The sequence below is a fragment of the Crinia signifera genome, chromosome 4 (genome assembly GCF_055691185.1).
Source record: "Crinia signifera chromosome 4, ASM5569118v1, whole genome shotgun sequence".
NCBI classification, from domain to species: domain Eukaryota; kingdom Metazoa; phylum Chordata; class Amphibia; order Anura; family Myobatrachidae; genus Crinia; species Crinia signifera.
In genome coordinates, this window is record NC_139220.1 from 268,994,679 (window position 1) to 269,014,221 (window position 19,543).

The window sequence follows — 19,543 nt, forward strand, 5'->3', positions numbered from 1 at the left end:
TAGAAAATAATAGATAGAATCTGATTGGATGCTTTTGGCAACATTCCATCTTCAGTAGAAGTCCCATCTTAGTAAATGCTGGGACATTAGGTGCTAGTGCCTATACCTGGAGAGCCCCTGTCTTGCGTCACTCACATCTTCGGGTTATTTTATTTTTGTAATCTATGAAGGGTGTTCTCAAAAAGATCTTTTTGTTTAAGGTCTCAGCTGTGCCGAGTGCAGGAGGGCCGGAGAACCTGATCCTGATGGACCGGGACAAATATCGCCCCCATGAGGTGGGCACGGTCGGCTGGGCTGGAGGCATGTTCGGGCCCATGCAGAAGAGCAGGCTGGGGGAACATGAGTTTGAGGCCTTAATGAGAATGATGGATAATTTGGTGAGTTCAGACTTTTTTTTTTCCTCAAGAAATGTTTTACTATTCCATAAATAATAAGCTTTAGATAAAAGGTAACATACTGCTTATAAATGGAGACTTTAGAGTATGGTATAATTTATAGTGTTCTTTTTAGGCATCTGGAAGCACTGTTATCAATGGCATAGGCTACTATATCTTTCACCCATTGTCTATATAAATGATCTGGGGGAACTTTGAGTCAAAGCATTTAATTTCCAAATTATGAGAGACTAAAATGGTTGAAAGTGCCATCTGTCCCTGCAGGGTTACCGCACAGGTTATACATACCGCCACCCATTTGTGCAAGAAAAAACAAGACACAAGAGCGATGTGGAGATCCCTGCTACAGTCACTGCATTTGTATTTGAAGAGGAAGGCATCCCTCTTTCCACATTGCGGCAGCACGCTCAAAAACAGCAGAAAGAGAAGACCCGCTGGCTGAATACACCTAACACCTACCTGCGAGTCAATGTGGCTGAGGAGAACGTGAGCAGCCAAAGGAGCAAGACCACGGTAAGGGCTCATGTGACATTTGTGGTACATTGCCGCTAAAATCCATTTCTTGTGATCCCTCTGTCAGTATAGACACAAGGAATTATCTCACAGAGAATTCTAATAGACCGAATACCCTCAGACGGCATCCACCTCACTGCATGAGAAATTCTATACACACATTTATATTATTAACGGCCTATGTTCCTACTACCCTGAATTTCCTATTAGACAAGTTCCACTTATTTTGTAAAAAGAAAAATGTCTGATTGACATTTGCTGAATAACCAAACCAGATGCTCCTAGTGCAGTATAGGAAATGTCTCCCACCAGCGGATAAAACCTTTTTTGCAAATCCCCAGAGACCTCTTGGGTTGCTGGTGACTTGCAGTACCATTTCTGACCTGCTGAGGCACAATTCTCTCAGTAAGCATTTCTTTCATGTAAATAAATAAAATGTCAAAATCAGCGGATACCTTTATAGAACATGCTCTGCCAGTGTACTACCAAGCGTCCCATATTTATAACTGGAAATATTTCTTTAAGGCAGTTTCCATTAACATTTATTTTGTAACAGCCAACCTACTATATTACTGTAGATATCCCCCAAATTAATAATAATATTCCCTTGACATTGCTGACATCACTAGATACAGTAACTGTAGTCATCGTTCTAGTTTTACATACGCCATTGCCATGTGGCCCCACCATCTGCAATACTAGGATATGAAGGATGATGGTTTGATAGCTTTAACATCCTCATGTCTGCCTATATTACATCTCCTGACATTATACTAAATACATTACATTTTAAATGATTGTGCTATGCTTTGTTGCGTAGCTTTCTATGCGCATTTATTGCACGCTGTAGTCACTACCTAGGGGAGAGATGTATAAGATGTACAATGTGGGAGAGATGTATCCGGCCTCCTAGGGAGTGGCCATGTTGCCCAGCAACCTGGCATTTATCAAGTACATTCTATAAAATGATAGGTAAAAGCTGATTGGTTAATATGGGCAATATGGGATATGTCCACTCTTTCGGGGTCTTGATACATCTGTCCTAGAGTTCTGTAAGGTTTGGTTAACTAATATAGATTTTGGAGATGGGTCTTGGAAAGTTTCTGTCACTATATTTCATCTTGCAGTGGCTGAAGGCAGATGAAGTTGTGAAGCCCAGCAGTGGGATGCCCATTCGTATTGAGAACCCCAACCAATTTGTGCCACTCTTCACTGACCCTCGCGAGGTGTTGGAGACCAGGAACAAGGTGGGTTGAAATATCAAATTTAGGGACTGTGGGGCAGATGTATTAAGCCTTAACAAGAGATAAATGCAAGGGTGATAAGGAGAGATAAACGTCCAGCCAATCAGCTCCTTACTGACTTTTTTCAAACACAGACTGTAACATGGCAGTTAGCAGGTGATTGGCTGGATGTTTATCTCTCCTTAGCACCCTTGCATTTATCTCATGTTAAGGCTTAATACATATGCCCCAATATACTAAGCCTTTGAGAGAGATAAACTTGATGGAGACACCAGCCAATTAGCTTCTAACTTCATTAGCATAATGTTGCTAACATTATCATAAAAAAATATGTTTGCCATATAGCCCTCTACGGCTTTTGTTTACCAGTGAACTATAGAGCTACAACATCTCGTGGTGTAATAGAAGCAGGGCCGGATTAAGGTCTGGACAACAAACTTGTGGGGGCCGCTATCAATAAAAGTGATACAATGGCGGTTATAAAAATAAAGTATAATATTTCAATCAGTATTGTGATTGTGTTCCTGAAGAAAGAAAGAAAATGCAAATCACACTTCACAAAATGTACCCTAATGTTCCAAATATCTTGAATAATATAAAGAATCGGCACTGAAAATTATCTAGTAATCCATTACTTATGTTCTAAGTATTTTCTTGGAATGCGCCAATGAATCTTTGGTGCGTTACTTCTAAGAAAATACAAATAACATAAGTAATGGAGTAACAAAAACATGATGGGACTCTTAATACAATTGTTAAAATAAAAGAATATATACATAAAAATGGACAGACATCACAAGATTACAAAAGGCAGTTCACAAAATATTAGTAGTTAAATAAAGTTAGTTAATGAATGGAAAATAGTATATAGTGCTGTTGTTTATGAATAATTCACAATAATTGATGTGTCCAGTGCCACACAGCTCAATGCCCACTGCCAGTGCCGCTGAGGAAAGAGCTGAGACTGAGTGGAATGGCACTGCATCACTCTCAGCTCCTGGATGTCACAGAAATCCCACCGGCCACTGCAATCACTGTGAAATCCCACGAGAAGCTGACGGTGACATCAGCAGCACCTCGGTGCATGGTGCTGGCAGTGGCTGTGTGGGAATTAAGAGACACACCTCAATCATGCTGTGCTCTGATTTCAATAGCAGCAGCTTGTGCCATTCAGCGGGAGAGTGTGGGGGCGCTTAATGTGTGGGGGCCCTGGGATGACCGCCCCTGTCACCCCTCCTTGGATCCGATCATGAGTAGAAGCATTGTGCAGTGACTAGAATGATAGCATGTTCTTATCATGATGCATATGCCTCTTTCTGAAGAACTGGCCTAATTCCTTTTTTTAATTTGTATTTTTTTTCCAACAGATCCGAGAGCAGAATCGCCAAGATGTGAAGTCCGCCGGGCCGCAGTCTCAGTTACTAGCAAGTGTCATAACAGATAAAAGCAGAAGTCCGGTATATAGATTTTTTCCTATATGCTTACACTACCTTGAACGTAATGTTTTTATAGTTGTCGTAGTTGCTAATTCCAAGTTGAAGAAGGGACCTTTCAGGCGCAGTGGGAGGAGCAAGGCCGGTGACCTTGCACTGTCACTTTCCACCTCACCCCCTGTTGCCTTTAGTAACCAGGTGGCAAGCAGAGCGTGCCACCATGCCAGAAGCTAGGCAAGCCTACCAGGATCCATTTGGACTCCCATATTCTGACCTTGCTACTCTCCCTGTTATGCTGTGTCATGTGATGGTCCTTTCTCCAACTTGGAAATAGACCTAACCATAGAGTTGTGGTTAATATTTTAATTCATCCATCAAATGAAATAGTCCTTGTATGTAACTACAGCAGCGCAAATCCCCAGCATTATGTGTTGAGGTCTCTCAGTTCTGTTCGGTCATGTTGATGCAATAATGGGGTTTTCACTCTGTCTGGGCGGCTACGATCTGCTCATAGACCGCTGCCAGTTTGCACAACAGCGATAAAGTCTTAGTAAGGCTCTGCTCTAAAACAGCACATGAAATGCTAATGTGGTAATAATGGGGCAGATGTATTAAGCCTGGCGAAAAGATAAACTGGAAGTAGATAAAGCACCAGCCAATCAACTCCCATATGCCATATTTCAAACACAGCTGATTGGCTGGTGCGTTATCTCCTTTCACTTTTTCTCCAGTTTATCTCTTCGCCAGGCTTAATACATCTGCCCCAATGTCTTTGAAATTTACAGTATGCAGAAGCAGCTACAGTATATAATACAGGCAAGTAGCAAAAACAAAAAGGGAAGTGGCGCTTTGTTTGAGGAACAGAATAATAAATTTAATAACAATTTAAAAATTAATACATATACATATAAATGAAAAATAAAAAAAAATATGACATATACATATAAGTAAAAATAAAAAAACTGAACCCGTTGAAATACGGAGAGTGCACTAGGCACTGCAGGTGGTGGAAATGGACCAGACCGGGATAGGGAATTGAATAAAAAAGGGAAAGGGGACAGGTTCTGACTCAGCTAATGCTGGAATTTAGCTCTCTGTTGGTTGGATGGTGGTACCAGTATTGCCCAGGGTGGGCTGATAGTTACCCAGAGGATTCCAATCCCTTGGGAAAGCATTACAGCAAGCGTCCTCAAAGTTTGTACGGCTGTAGGTATACTGGTTCAGTTTGTAATCCAACTGGTAGTTGCTGGTGGCTGGATGTAGATGCCAACTTGTATCTCCTGTGGTTGGAAATTTGGGAGACAGCAACCAAGTATGCAAGGGCGAGAGGCCAGCAGCTGAGAAGGGTCCCAATACACTTGGAGGGATTATGATAAAGGTCTGGTCCAGACAGGGCTTCTGACGCGTTTCGCTGCTTTAGAGAGTGCAGCTTTATCAAATTTATTATTCTGTTCATCAAACAAAGCGCCACTTTCCTTTTTGTTTTTGCTACTTGCCTGTATGGGATTGACAACCCCAGTATCAAGTGGCTGCTATTAGCGAAACACCCCTGGCAGCGCCTGCTTGTGCACAATAGGGAGCACACATTTTTTCTCAGTATATAATACAGTACTGCCTCCTTAGTACAGAAGGTGATCACATAATCCTGCAATGAAATACCATAACAGTACATTGCCAGAATGATTGATTTTGTTAATGAATTCTATCTTTTATCAAAATCATGCACATATATTCGGGTTTCAGGAGGTTAATACTGTACACCCTTGTTGTTGTAACTAGTGTGTTTCTTCTCAACACTCATGTAATCCTTGATTTATTACCGAACCAGTAATTCCAGTGATGAATGTGCTCACTCGGCTCCGCTCCCTGTACCATGGAGACCTGTTGGTGGTTTCCCAGTGCAGGGTCTGTAAGGGGCTGTACATGCTACAGTATGTATATTATTGCACATTAGAGTGAGTGTAAGTTGGATACACAAGAATTTCACCGTTAGAGAGAGTTAAAATGCCCTTACACTAGGGCGATATATATGCGATTTGGTCACTTTTTATGCAATTATGGCAATCAATCACATAAAAAGCATCCAAATACCATGTATTTGACAGCAGGTCCGTTGAGATGCCCATCCCGCGTGCACATGGCATTGGAGCCTGATCATCGCACCACCAGCAGGAGATATATATCAGATTGCGGACAGGCAGACTTAGCAGGGTTTGCATGCAATATATCGTATGCAAAAGGACAGCATACAATATATATTGCATACAATCCTGCCACCCGGGAAGGCCCAGGGCAGCTCAAGGGGGGACTGTGAGTGACTTCTCCGCTTGGAGAAGTCGCCCCAATGTATGACCAGCTTTGGCTGCAGAAGTGTTCAGAGCCATCTTTGTTGGGTACTGTAGATAAGTATGATTATTATAAAAGTTATGATCCCAGGGGTGTCTAAACTGATTAGGGGCAAATGATTTAAGGGTGGAGACAGCCTTAACTATACCTTCTGTTTGCAGTCTTCAGACAGTCAGCTGGCTTCCAAAACAGAAACAGAAATCAGGGAGCAGCCTGTGGAGGAGATCCCACCGGAACCAGAGCCACCCAACCCGTTCAGCCAGCTGACAGACCAAGTGCTTGAAGAGTACAAGAAAGAAGTGGAGAGGAAGAAGACTGCCCATGATGGTAGGTTTCACCTTTGAGTCAATATCCAGATGATTCTCCGAACAGATCTTGTACTGGAGGTCTCCTATACACCTAGACAAGTTATGATGAAGCAAAATCATGTTGATATTAGACAGCCACATCCTTAAAAACGTCCATGTGTTTGCCTTAGGCACAATTTCAATATGGACTAGATTTTAATTCTAGGAATATATATAACCCTACAATACAGACATTTTATAAGCAGGCGTTAGTGTTATTGGTGATCATTAATTCCTGTCACTCATGTGGAACTAGGAATTGACATGAGTTGGAGAAGCAGAGTTCCTGGGTGGTCCGATCTTGCCCATTTTGGCCAAATCAATCATATCCGTTTCCCGCGGCATGTCGATGCAATTGGAAGATAATTTGTCTGAAAATCATGCTATTCATTGAAATGACTGGTGTCTCGTTTATTTTGGGGCCACCTGAGCAGCAATATTCAGCCTATTGCCAGCATTTATGGCCTTAATATCTCTCTGTATCTACAGACACAGGAGAGAAGGAAGCTGCCGATGAAGAATCCCAGCCGTCGCTGGTGACGCCACCGACTTCTCCTGTAAGAACTCCTACAAAGACCACGGCTCTGATTGTGTCTCCTTCCAAGTCCTCAGACGGTAAGTCTTCACATGCCCTGGGCTGTGTCCTTAAGACATGACAACGGACTATGTTATTCTCACTTCTTATTCATATAGAATGGTTTTTGTATGTATTTCTATTGTAGACTATTTTGTTGCTGGTTATAGATAAGGAATTCTAAGAATATCTCCAATTGAGATTCAATAAAACCTATAATAAAATTTGACCCAAACATAGCTCAGTATAATAGACTAATGTGCCAGTAGTCACAATGACCTGTGGCCTCACGTAAATGTGTGCCCATCCGCCCCGGCTAGAAGCCTCCCTATGACTCCATGCTGGTGTGCAGTCTCTTTGGCCTTTTTCCATAGACCCAGGCTGGAAATATTGCCCTATCTCCCTGAAAGCCAGTATTATACTGCCGTGTGTTCCTGCCTTTCTTCTTTAGCCTCTTTTTGTATTCATTGTGATCATATGTTGTCATTGTGTCTTTGTGTGTGTGTGTGTCGCCACAATGTTATCCCTTCTCTTTCCATGTGCTGTCTCATGGCAGGAGTGCCCTCAGATTCTGAATACATGTCTCTGTAGTAAGTATAGATGGCCTGGCTTGCTTCCCTTCACCCTCCCGAAGCTTCTGCTCGCCAAATAATCACTCACGTTTTACACTACAGCCATTTGGGGTCACCATGCGAGGCAGTCCGCCTCTCTCAGTCAAACTATTTTATTGTCAACAAATTATTTGGTTGATCATTTTGCGAAATAAACTGCAGAATGGACCACAGACTGTAGTGTTAAAACCTCGGCAACATGGCATCCAAATTCTGCAATGTAAAAAGACCACCTTGAGATGGCACACAACCTCTCCTGCCTATGCCCCACACAGGCAGTGACTTGGGGGCTATCTTGTAGACCGTGTTTTTGCACTGACTAATGCACTTCCTATAAACTAACAACTAAAACCGAGATTTGTCCCTGATAACACTTATTAACGGTGTGTGTGTATTTTTAGCTGCTTGCTTTATAAATGGTGCTTCTAATGCTGATTATTTCTCCACAGTGAGTATTTTGCTAAGCTATTGCTCCACATAAGATAGCAGGAAAATACCCAGAGGTCTTCTCTTGGCTTTACGTTTCCGTTTACTGCAATTGAAAGAATTAGTGCGTTGCTGACAAAAGTCAGGTGACCTCAGCCGGTATCCACCGTACGTGCCTTGTAGCGCAGGTGGGAACGCTGGGTCTGAACGAGTGTTTCGTTATTTGCACTAATTGGAAATGTCGCGTTGGGTCATGCAGCCATAAATCATATATAATAAAAGACTATTATTTGTGAGAACTCGGCATAGCTAAGATCGGACTGTGGGGCTGGTGCACAGTTGAGTGGTTTTGCAGGTGGATTTGATGTGTTTTAGGCATAGTATGGGTCGATGTAAACAAAATTGCATGCTATGCAGATGTGTGCATATACATAAATACACCTGCATTCAGAACGATGAGATAGAGCTGTTGCCATTGGTAACAGCTGTAACACCAACTGTACAAAGGGTGAAATTTAATAGGATGAGATATTCAGAAAGTGAGAGATTTGGTAAGAAATCTCCAGTTTTTTTAAAGCGGCAATCATTTACAATTTTAAAATCAAACTGGTTTATCAGTGTAAATGATTGCCGCTTTAAAAAAACTGGAGATTTCTTACCAAATCTCTCACTTTCTGAATCTCTCATCCTATTAAATTTCACCCTAAAGCTCTGAGATCTACAGTTAGTTCTGTGTATGCAATGGACTGCTAACCAGTGGTGGCTCTGCAATGCAGTCCAGAAATCAAATAGGGGAGCCACACCAAATGCCCACCAAACACCCTCAGCCAGGACTCACTGCCACGGACTTTAGGCTCAAAGTACCAGGAATGCATGTAGTTCTGCACCAGCAGCTGTATAGTTTAACAACACTGAAATTCACCTATATACCCTACACACGGAGGAATGATCTGATCTGACAGATAAGCTATGTATACCAATACTCCTGGTAGTGCAGTATGGGTGTTATTTACAGTCATTTGTAAATCCTGATTGATGATGCAAGTGGCACATTAGCTAAACCATGTTGCATTACAAGGGAGTGCATTTGGTTGGGGGGAGGGATACATTGCAGAACAGTGCTACATTGCAGCACAAATAAAGGGGGGGGGCACTCTTCAAAGAAAGGCTGGCAGTTTTAAAACTGTTTAAATTCAGTCTAAAGATGTATGTAGTAAGTCAGTCAGGATGGGTTTTATTATCATGGTAAGACTGTCCTGGGCAGCATACAGGTCACTATACCTCGCGACATGACCCTCTCCAGGAGGGACACAATGCTCTGTTTCTGGACTTCCCTCTTCATTTATGATTGCCATCACCTGTGCTGAATCACCTTTCTTATCATTTAACCTGTTTGAAACAGGTGACAGCAATCATACATTAAGAGGGAAGTCCAGGAACAGAGCATTGTGTCCCTCCTTGAATGGGTCATGTTGGGAGGTAGTAGGTCACAGTAACATTCAGCAAACAATGTGCAGCTACCCTGGTCCCTGACCATCAGCCATAACAAATTGGACTCCGAGGTTCACATGACGATGTTGGACGATCATCTCCCAGACGTTACCAGGTTCACTTTCACAGTGTGGTACATGCAAACTTTGGGAATATTTTTCATGTGTTACATTTGCTTCCCTTCCTCGCATTGCAACATGGTTTCTCCAAGGGCAATTCTGCATCTTTAGCTGGGAACTCCTTTGTGTTCCAGGCACTAGTTGGATAGTTGGATAGTCCAGCTCACAATGTGAGTGTGCAGGAGACGGGATGCGGTCATTTGGTCTACTGCATTATGGTAGAAAGTCATTAGGTCGAATCCATTAGGTCGACATGCTAAAAGGTCGACATGACTCTAGGTCGACATGGGAAAAGGTCGACATGATTCTAGTTCGAAAGGTCATTAGTTCGACAGGTCATTAGTTCGACAAGGTCATTAGTTCGACATTGTCTATGTCGACATTCACAAGGTCGACATGGAGTTTTTCACTGTTTTTTGAGCCAACATGTGCCGACAGGCGGTATTTCATGCCCTACCATCCACTAGAGCGTGGTGGGAGAATAAAATAGTGTGCCGAGCGTAGCGAGGCACCGTGCCCGACGCATAGCGAGCGCAGCGAGCGATGCGAGGGGATGCAGTGCACTTTAAACTGTGTCCATGTCGACTGTGTTGACATTCAGGTAAAAAAACAGTGAAAAACCCCATGTCGACCTTGTGAATGTCGACATAGACAATGTCGAACTAATGACCTTGTCGAACTAATGACCTGTCGAACTAATGACCTTTTGACCTAGAATCATGTCGACCTTTTCCCATGTCGACCTAGAATCATGTCGACCTTTTAGCATGTCGACCTAATGGATTCGACCTAATGACTTTCTACCATAATGCAATAGACCAAATGATCCCAACCCCAGGAGACACACGGAAAATGAGTAAAGTCCAAGTTTGTGGTTTTCTAATTTGTATTTACACAACTGCTTCAGGTAACTAAAGTTCTGGTTTGCAGGGACAGAAAAATAGCTTTTGTTAGTTTTTTAAACCACTCTCAAGTGAGCGGCCTCAGGTAAGTTATTGTGTCTGTGATCATTTTCCAATTTCTTCCAAGTGCATTTCAACAAAGATATTTATGGTACACCGAGGTTTTGTTTATAAAATAGTTTTTGTCCATATTTACGGATGTGCCAATATTCTGTAATTTACTAGGCCCCTAAATTGTCTGCTTCTGCTGTGTGCACCATATATTCCAACTGTCAGTCCCAATTCGCTGATGAAAATGGCCGGGGTTTCATCCTAAAGTGGGCATTAACAGTGACAGTGTAAGGATGAGGAATGAGGGGATTGGGAACTGGGTTTTTGCTGGGCGTATTTTGTCCTAGCATGGCATGTTTAAATGTTGGGAGGCATTCTGTATACTAAATATAAGTCAGGCAAGCTTGCATTCTTCAGTGTACTCAATGAATAATATAGGTGCTTAATGAACAATTATGGCAGAATTCAATTAGCTGCAGTAGATTACAGGATAATTTGTCTGATGTATCAAGGTATTTTTTCATCTGCCTCAGTGGGTCTAAAAAAATCCAAGGTAAATAGTGGGTTAACTGGTGCTGCAACCTTGTTAAATTTGTTTGGATTCCCAGCAGGAATCCTACCATTTGCGACGCATCCCACCACTCTCCACAACCATAGCAGCATTTAGTAACGCTGTATGCTTGAAAAGATATTGTGGCAAGAGCTATCCTTTGCAATGATAGGACTTCTGATTTGCGACCTAGAGTCCTATCTTTGCATGCAGGGGGTGCATGCATCACAGTTGGATACTATTGGATCCTGTTGGATCCCTCAGCAGTGAAATGTAAAGGAAATCCCACAGGCTTCTATTAGGCAACGCCACCTGTTAATAACTGGAAACCCATAATGCATTACTTTAACAGGGTGTTAAGCCTATTGGGCAAAATCAGGAGTCCAATTAAATAGCCCAAGGGGTTAAAGCCTTTAGGCCCCCATACACTAGGGCGACTTGTCCTAAGGACAAGTCAGCCCAGATTTACGCTGATCTTCCCCGGCAGCTCCCCGGGGGAGCTTGATAACATTTGGCACTTGATGTGCCATATTTTACATGTGATAAATCGGTTGCGATTTATCACATGAAAAATCTGGGGAGCTGCAGGCGGGGGGGGGGGGGGGGAGCGGCAGGATGGGAGTGGGAGCGGCAGGATGGGAGTGGGGACCGGCCGGGGGAGTGACAGGAGCAGGCTGGGGGCGGGGTCCGGTCCTGGGTACCTGTAGGTGCAGGCTGTAATCTGTATTGTGCACTGGGAGAGCCTCAGCCTCTTCAGATGTAGCGGAGGGGGGACCGCAGATGCAGAGAGAATGGGTGCGCGGCGCGAGAATAGAAAGAAATCCCATTCAAAGGACTGGGCGGCCGCTGATTGGCTGATTGGCTGAGAACTCAGCCAATATTTTGACTAGATCGCTGGCTGTGTAGTCAAAATCGCTGCTATTCACTGCTGAGGGAGATATTCACTAGACGATCTGCAATGAATACCAACCAAGTATGTTAATTCTAATATAGTCAAAATCGCCCATAGACAAAATCGCTTAGCCAAAAATTGCTGTTGTATAAAGTTAAATCGCTTAGTTAAAGTCACTCACTAGCAAAAATCTCTCCGTGTGCACACCCCTTAACACTGATCCTACATTCCCAGCCACTTGGGAAAAAGTTGTCTGACCTGGTGCTTGACCATGCATTGGATATTCTTCTGCATAATAAGAGACCACACAAACTTATTGCTTGGAAAAATCTAAACTGAAATAATAATATTTAATTTTGTATATTACTTGAATATCACTTATTTACTAAGGGGAACATTTGTGAAAGAAATGCACATAAAAGGTGAGAAAAGTAACGCGTTTGTAAATCCGGCTAATGGAAGCTGGTAGTCCCTTGATGCACCTACTAGGAGCTATTTAAGTGTGGGATAGTAAATTACCATCAGAACAGTAATGGCTAGTCAACACCTTTTACTCTTCTTGTGATCAGCTGTGCCCAGAATATGGCAATTGCTGGAATACCCAACACTCGAGCGCGCCGGAACACCCAAGCACCCAAAAACCCGAGAGCCGGAACACGACCGAGCGTCCAAACATGTCTGAGCTCCTAAACTCCCAGATACACGAATGTGCCCAAGAGCCCAAATACCTGAAGGCATCCGAGCACCCCAATGTGCCGGAGCACCCCAGCTCCCCAACTCCCAAATACCCGAGCGTGCCCGAGCGTCAAACACCTGAGTGCCCCAACTCCCAAATACCTGAACACGGCCAAGAGCCCAAATACTTGAGCGTCTGAAGGCACCCGAGCACCCCAACTCCCAAATACAGAGCGTGCCCAAGCGCGGAACACCCGAGTGCCCCAACTTCCAAATACCTGAACATGGCCAAGCTTCTGAATACCTGAGCATCTGAATGTGTCCGAACACCCGAGCACCAGAACACCTGAGCGGGCCTGAGCACCCCAACTCCTAAATACCCAACTGCCTGAACACACAAACACACAAACACACAAGCATCCCAAATACCCCAATCCCACCGATCTTTAGCTGCATCAGAAGTGTGCATCATATTGCGATTGCAAACAATTTGCAGTAAAATCGTCCGATCTGCCATAAATTCGCTGTAATGTGTGGGTACCTTTACTGTTTAGATGCAATGTGCTTCATGGCAGCCTCACTTCCCTGGGCGCCAGGAAGAGTGTGAAACTTGTTGCATCCAAAAAAGTGAGAGACATATTTTATTGTTATGTACTGTGTTTTTACGTGTTCTTACTTTTGCAATGCATAGTGTGCTGGGATACGGTTGTATTGTCAACCCAACTTAGGTCGACAGTCATTAGGTCGGCAACAAGGTCGACAGAGTTCAGGTGGTATTTCATGCCCTACCCTCCATTAGGGCGTGGTGGGAGAATAAAATAGTGTGCCGAGCACAGCGAGGCACCGTGGCCGAAGCATTGCGAGCGATGCGAGGGGTTGCGGTTGACTGCCAACTGTGTCCATGTCAACTGTATCGACATTCGGGTAAAAACACAGTGAAAAACCCATGTCGACCTCACGCATTTCTCGACCTAGACTCATGTTGACCTTGTCCCACGTCAACCTAGACACCTGTCGACCTTCACCAATGTCGAACCTAGACCCCTGTCAACCTAGTTGCCTGTCGACCCAACGGTGTCAACCCAATGACTGTCGACCTAAGTCGGGTCGACAATACGATCCACACCCAGTGTGCTATAGTAACAACATGTTTATATTCCAAAACTGTTGATACAAGACAATATATGTGTTACTGCAATTTCAATATAATTGTTTTCCTATCTATCCTCAAATATTTGTCATGCCTATTCAGTGCACAGCTCATTTGAAGACAAGTTAAATGGATTTATTAGCCATTACTCTGGTGGTTATTTTGTATCTGTTAATCCCAAATTTAGCACCCATTAGGTGGAGTAAGGGATCATAAATTCCATTAACCGCACTGTAGGACAGCTCCACCTTTCTCTGGGACTATTTTAGGGCCCAGTTTTGAGGTCTCAACAAGGTATCCGATGTTTACATAGATAGTCAATATTGATAAAAAGTCGACATGATAATGGTGGACACGTGAAAAATTAAATTTTTCATGAATTATTGGGGGGGGGGCTTTTTCATACTTTTAAAACCCACATGAACTTCAATCAGGAACGGTAGCTCGCAGCATGGCAAGCCATGCAAGGGTACGGACTACACTCAGTGGGGGTCCACGTTCTCACGTGTCAACACTGAAAACCTAAAAAACTCATGCTGACCTTTTCAGATGTTGGCCTTTTTCATGTCGACATTTTTCTTGTGCCAACCTTGTTCATGTCAACCTTGTGTATGTTGACCTCTTACCACTGTGGACTTTGTGCATGTTGACCTATTGACTGTCTATGTAGTCACTGTAGATCAGGGATGGGGAACCTTTGGCCCGCCAGATGTTGTTGAACTACACATCCCAGCATGCCCTGCTACAGTTGTGCTATTTGGCCATGCTAAACTGTTGTAAAGCATGCTGGGATCTGTAGTTCAAACAACAGCTGGAGGGCTGAAGGTTCCCCATCCCTGCTGTAGACCTTTTAATCCAGAACCCTCCCGAGGCAGCAGTAAAAGTTGAGCCTCCGGTAAGCGGCAGTTTGTAATCTTTAATGTACACATAAAAAAGTGGTGTAGAACATAAACGTATCAGTCTAAACGATCCACTTTATAAAAGTACATCGAAGAACAATAAATGAAATAGTCTTTGGAAAAAGAACCTTTTCCTTTTATACCGACTTTCATAATGTCTCCAAGTCTTTCAAAACAGTTGGTGTTGCTTCTATACCTTTAATATAAAATAAACAGGATATCTGTTATCATTTTCTTTTTTAATATGCGTCTATATTGTGTATCTTTAAAGGAGCAGAGAGGAAGGATGGTGTCCCAGTATCCACAGAAGCTGCTGAAGAAAAGGTCCAAGCAACTGTGGTGCTGAATGGAAAAGAAGAGGACCAACCTCCACAGGAGGAAACACCTCCGAAAGTTACAGAAACCCCCAAAGTGAAAAATGAGACGGTCCCCAATGCCTCCCCAGAGGGCTCCCCCACCAAATCACCCTCCAAAAAGAAAAAGAAGTTTCGTACTCCCTCATTCCTAAAGAAAGGAAAAAAGAAGGAGAAAGAAAAGGCAGAGTCTTGATCTCTCGATCCATAAAACTGTTCTGTCATGTAGGGAATAGGAGCGCCTTTGCTTCCAGAGAAGGGAGATAAACGTACCTATGGACGCAGAGGTCTGATGTGGATGCTTATTCCTGAGGTGTGTTTTTTTAGGAGATTTGGACAGCCTGTGCCCGGGGCAGCCCGGTAAATCCTCTGACTCTTGAAACAAGATTCCTGCTTAGCTCACATGAAAAAAAAAATGAAAAGACATTTTTATAATTGTCTGAATACTATAGCTGGCTTCCTTTTAACTTTCCTCTACGGCTACAATGATTATTTTTTGGGGTTTTTGTTTTGTGATTTATTTATTTATTTATTTTATTTTTGGAGTATTTAAAGAATGCAATGTGTTTAGTTGTATGTGAGGGAAGGGGGATTACAAAATGGCTGCCAAAAGGTATGTCCTGCCACAATTAGCACCACAGGAATAGTAGGATCAAATGGTTCTGGGCTGACTACTTAATAATGATTATTATTGTAACTATATTGACCTATGGGGCACCATGTCACTACTATTTACTCATATCAATTTAGTAAATCAGTACTTGAGCTTTTAATCTAATTTTGGGGGAAAAAATACTAAGCCTTGTAGAGTGATAAAGGGAAGAGAGATAAAAAGTGTCAATTGGTCAACTAATAACTGTCACTCTTTTAAACAGGGGTCTATGTACTAAGCCGCAAAGACAGATAGAGTGGATGGAGAAAGAAGTACAATCCAATCAGCTCTTAGCTGTCCTGTTACAGGCTGTGTTTGAAAAATGACAGTTGGGAGCTGATTGGCTGGTACTTTATCTCTGTCCACATGATCTCATTCCAAGGCTTAGTACATAGACCCCAACGTGCCAACCAGTAAGCTTTTGTCACTTTTCAAACACAGGGCCCTATGTAATAAGCCTTGATCACAATCAGTGTTGGTCTTCCAGGACTAGAACACACATTTACTGGCATTCAAAAATGATAGTAAAATGAATCTGTTAGTTAATGTGTTTCAGTCCTGGAAATCCAACATCGGTATAAATCGATTTGAATCGAACAAGAAAAAAAAAAAAGTACCAAAATTGTCCTATAGTAATTATACCCTCATATACTGTATCTCCAAGGTTGGTACTTTTATCCTCCCACCTCAGTTATGCATTCTCAATCATAGCTAAATTCATTTGGTTATAGAACTCAGTATTGTCTTCCCCTGCAATAGACATCCATATGTATGACGCTATATATAGAAAACAAATACTACTATTATACCTTAAGTCACCGCATAAAAGTAAATATAACCAGGAACCATAGCATCATTGTGGTATGTAACTCACCAAAACGTTACTAATTTGAAATATTTAAAAAATGCATAAAATAAAAAAACAATGATGGACTATAAACAAAAATAATAGTTTTAAACCCTGATCAGCTGGGTTGGGATCATTTGGTCTACAGCATTATGGTCGACAGTCATTAGGTCAACACCATTAGGTTGACATGTGAAAAGGTCGACATGGTTCTAGGTCAAAAAGTCATTAGTTCGACAGGTCATTAGTTCGACAGGTCGTTAGTTCGACATTGTCTAGGTCGACAGTCAAAAGGTCGACATGGGGTTTTTCACTGTATTTTTACCTGAATGTCAACAGTCAACATGGACACAGTTTAAAGTGCACCGCACCGTATCGCTGCGCTCACGATACGTCGGGCGCGGTGCCTTGCTACGCTCGGCACACTATTTTATTCTCCCACCACGCCCTAGTGGATGGTAGGGCATGAAATGCCACCTGTCGGCACGTGTTGTCTCAAAAAACAGTGAAAAACTCCATGTCGACCTTTTGACTGTCGACCTAGACAATGTCGAACTAATGACCTGTCGAACTAACGACCTTTCGACCTAGAACCATGTCGACCTTTTCCATGTTGACCTTTTCCCATGTCGACCTAATGACTGTCAACCATAATACTGTAGACTAAATGACCGCATCCGATCAGCTATTTATTTTTTGTTCAGTAGTTCTTTATTGATACTTATGGGGAGACAGATTGAAGAGTTGCCCTTAGCAAACGTTCATGTTCTAGTCATCATTTTATAGAATGTACTAGATAAATGACAGGTAGAATCTGATTATATCTAATATATGCTACACAGTGGCGAAACTCCCAGAGGCAATGGAGACACCCACCTCCAAGCCCCAAAGTTCCACCAGAATGTACAATACATACTGTAGTACCTGTGTGGTTCACAGCAGGATTAAAGTGTGACTTCTGCTCTTCTAACGGAGCTCCGTAGCACAACTGCTGCTGTGATTGAGCTGATAGAGCGGCAACAGCGGTTATCACCTGCAATGGGGGATACAATGTTTTCCTTCTGGTACCGCTCAGTCTGCACTGCAACAACTGCTGCTGGACTGTAAGATGGGACAGTGAACACTGATTCTGTAAAGGCCCCCATACACTAGCCGATTTTGGTCAGATTTCGGCCAGATCAGTCGGATCTGGCCGAAATCGGACCAAAATCGGCTAGTTTTGATGTCCCCTCAGATCCGATGCGCGGTCCCGTGCGCATCGGATCTGCGTCGGGTGGTAGGACCTGCTGCACGTACGACCACCCGACTTGGGACCTAGTGGGGCGGCGCGGCGGTGGAGGGAGCAGGGGGGCTGGGGACGCTGCGGGGGACACAGGCGGCATAGAGCCGGGCAGGGGGGGCCGGGAGCTGTCAGTACTGAATAAAAAAAAAAAGCCCATACAATGAATGGGCGCCTGTGATTGGCTGAGCACTCTCTCAGCCAGTCAGCAATTGGCTGAGAGAGCGCTCAGCCAATCACAGGCTGCCCATTCATTGTATAGGCTTTTTTTTTCTAGCACTGACAGCTCCCGGCTCCCTCTGCCCGGCTCTATGCCGTCTGTGTCCCCCGCAGCGTCCCCAGCCCCCCCTGCTCTGTAGCCCCCCCCCCCCCCCCTGCTCCCCGGGTTTTTTACATGTGATAAATCGAGACGATTTATCACATGTAAAAAATGGCACATCAAGTGCCAATCTAATCAAGCTCCCCCGGGGAGCAGCCGGGGAAGCTCAGGGGGAAGTCGGGGGAGACTTGTCCTAAGGACAAGTCGCCCTAGTGTATGGGGGCCTTAAGTCTGACCCTGATCCACAGTCCGTTGTCACACAGCATAGCTGGAGCATTGCCAATTCATTGCGGGCTCCGAATCTCGTTGACCAGCTGAGTGCTATGTATATTATTCTGTAAATCTGGCGATTAAGATACACTTACGCCTCCGACTCTTTGGAAGGTTTGGTGGATCTTAAGGTGCCCATACACTAGTAAGATTTATCTTCAGATCTGGCTGGTTGGAACAAAAACATGGTTATGGATGAGTGACAGTTTGTCGGTTTGGTCAACTGTCATTTGCTCTCATCCATAACCATGTTTTTGTTCCAACCAGCCAGATCTGAAGATAAATCTGCATGTGTATGGCCACCTTTACCCTTCCTGTTATGAGAATCTGATAAGATTAGAGGGCATGCAGTGATTTTTCAGAGGGAACTGATATTCAGCCTATCTATTCAATAAGCAGACTGCCCGCTCACACCGTGAAAATAATGCAATAAGTAATTAGGGCAGTATGTGCAAGAGACAGGTAATAATAATAAGAAAAATAAGAAAATCAGGAACAGTGGGAGTTTGATTCATTTCGTTTGACAATGTAAGTTTTCACAAATGTGTAATTTCTTAAGTAGAGATCACTAATCCACTAAGAGCTGCCCATGAGTACTGCCAGGCAGTTCTTAGTGCAGTGGTTCCCAACCTGGGGTACTAGTACCCCTGGGCAGTGGCGTAACTATATATTTTGCGCCCCCCCGCCAAATTTTTTCGGCGCCCCCCCCCCCCCCCCCCCACACACACACACCCCACACCTAGCCAGGTAAATACCTGGACGCTGTGATCTCCCTCACAGCAGTAGCCGAGCACAAGCGCAGTGAGGGGACCCCTGGGAAGAGGACTACATGCCCCATGAGCCTCCGGGAGCGGGGTAGAGGGGGAACGGAGAGCGCGAAAAAGGGAGGAGTGGAGGATCTGACCTGCCGCATCTGCGTCACTGTCCCGTCACTCGCTCCCGGCGCCGGCTCCTGCTGATAATGAAAAGTGACTCTTAGAAAATGGCTGCCAAAACTGTCTGCAATACGGGGGTAGCCATTTTCTAAGTGTCACTTTTCATTATCAGCAGGAGTCGGCGACGGGAGCGAGTGACGGGCAGTGACCGCAGATGCGGCCGGGCAGCAACGCAGCGGGTATCTATAGCACCGCAGCCCCCCAGGCGCCCATAGTTACTCTGCGCCTCCCCGCCATGGCGGGGGCTGCGGTAGCTTAGTTACGCCAGTG

The 19,543-nt window shown here is 43.9% G+C and overlaps 1 protein-coding gene across 4 annotated transcripts in view; it reads left to right on the forward strand.

Annotated features, from left to right (window-relative positions):
• Positions 1-17,813, forward strand: part of ADD2 (adducin 2) — a 105,389-nt gene extending 87,576 nt beyond the window's left edge. For all 4 annotated transcript variants that reach the window (XM_083184516.1, XM_083184518.1, XM_083184519.1 and 1 more), the window contains exons 9-15: positions 201-377; positions 660-908; positions 2,036-2,155; positions 3,520-3,609; positions 6,093-6,258; positions 6,768-6,893; positions 14,890-17,813. In XM_083184516.1, coding sequence (XP_083040642.1) covers positions 201-377; positions 660-908; positions 2,036-2,155; positions 3,520-3,609; positions 6,093-6,258; positions 6,768-6,893; positions 14,890-15,167 — 1,206 coding nt within the window. In that variant the 3' untranslated portion in view covers positions 15,168-17,813. The remainder of the gene's footprint in view (positions 1-200; positions 378-659; positions 909-2,035; positions 2,156-3,519; positions 3,610-6,092; positions 6,259-6,767; positions 6,894-14,889) is intronic.
• Positions 17,814-19,543: the final 1,730 nt, after the last annotated feature.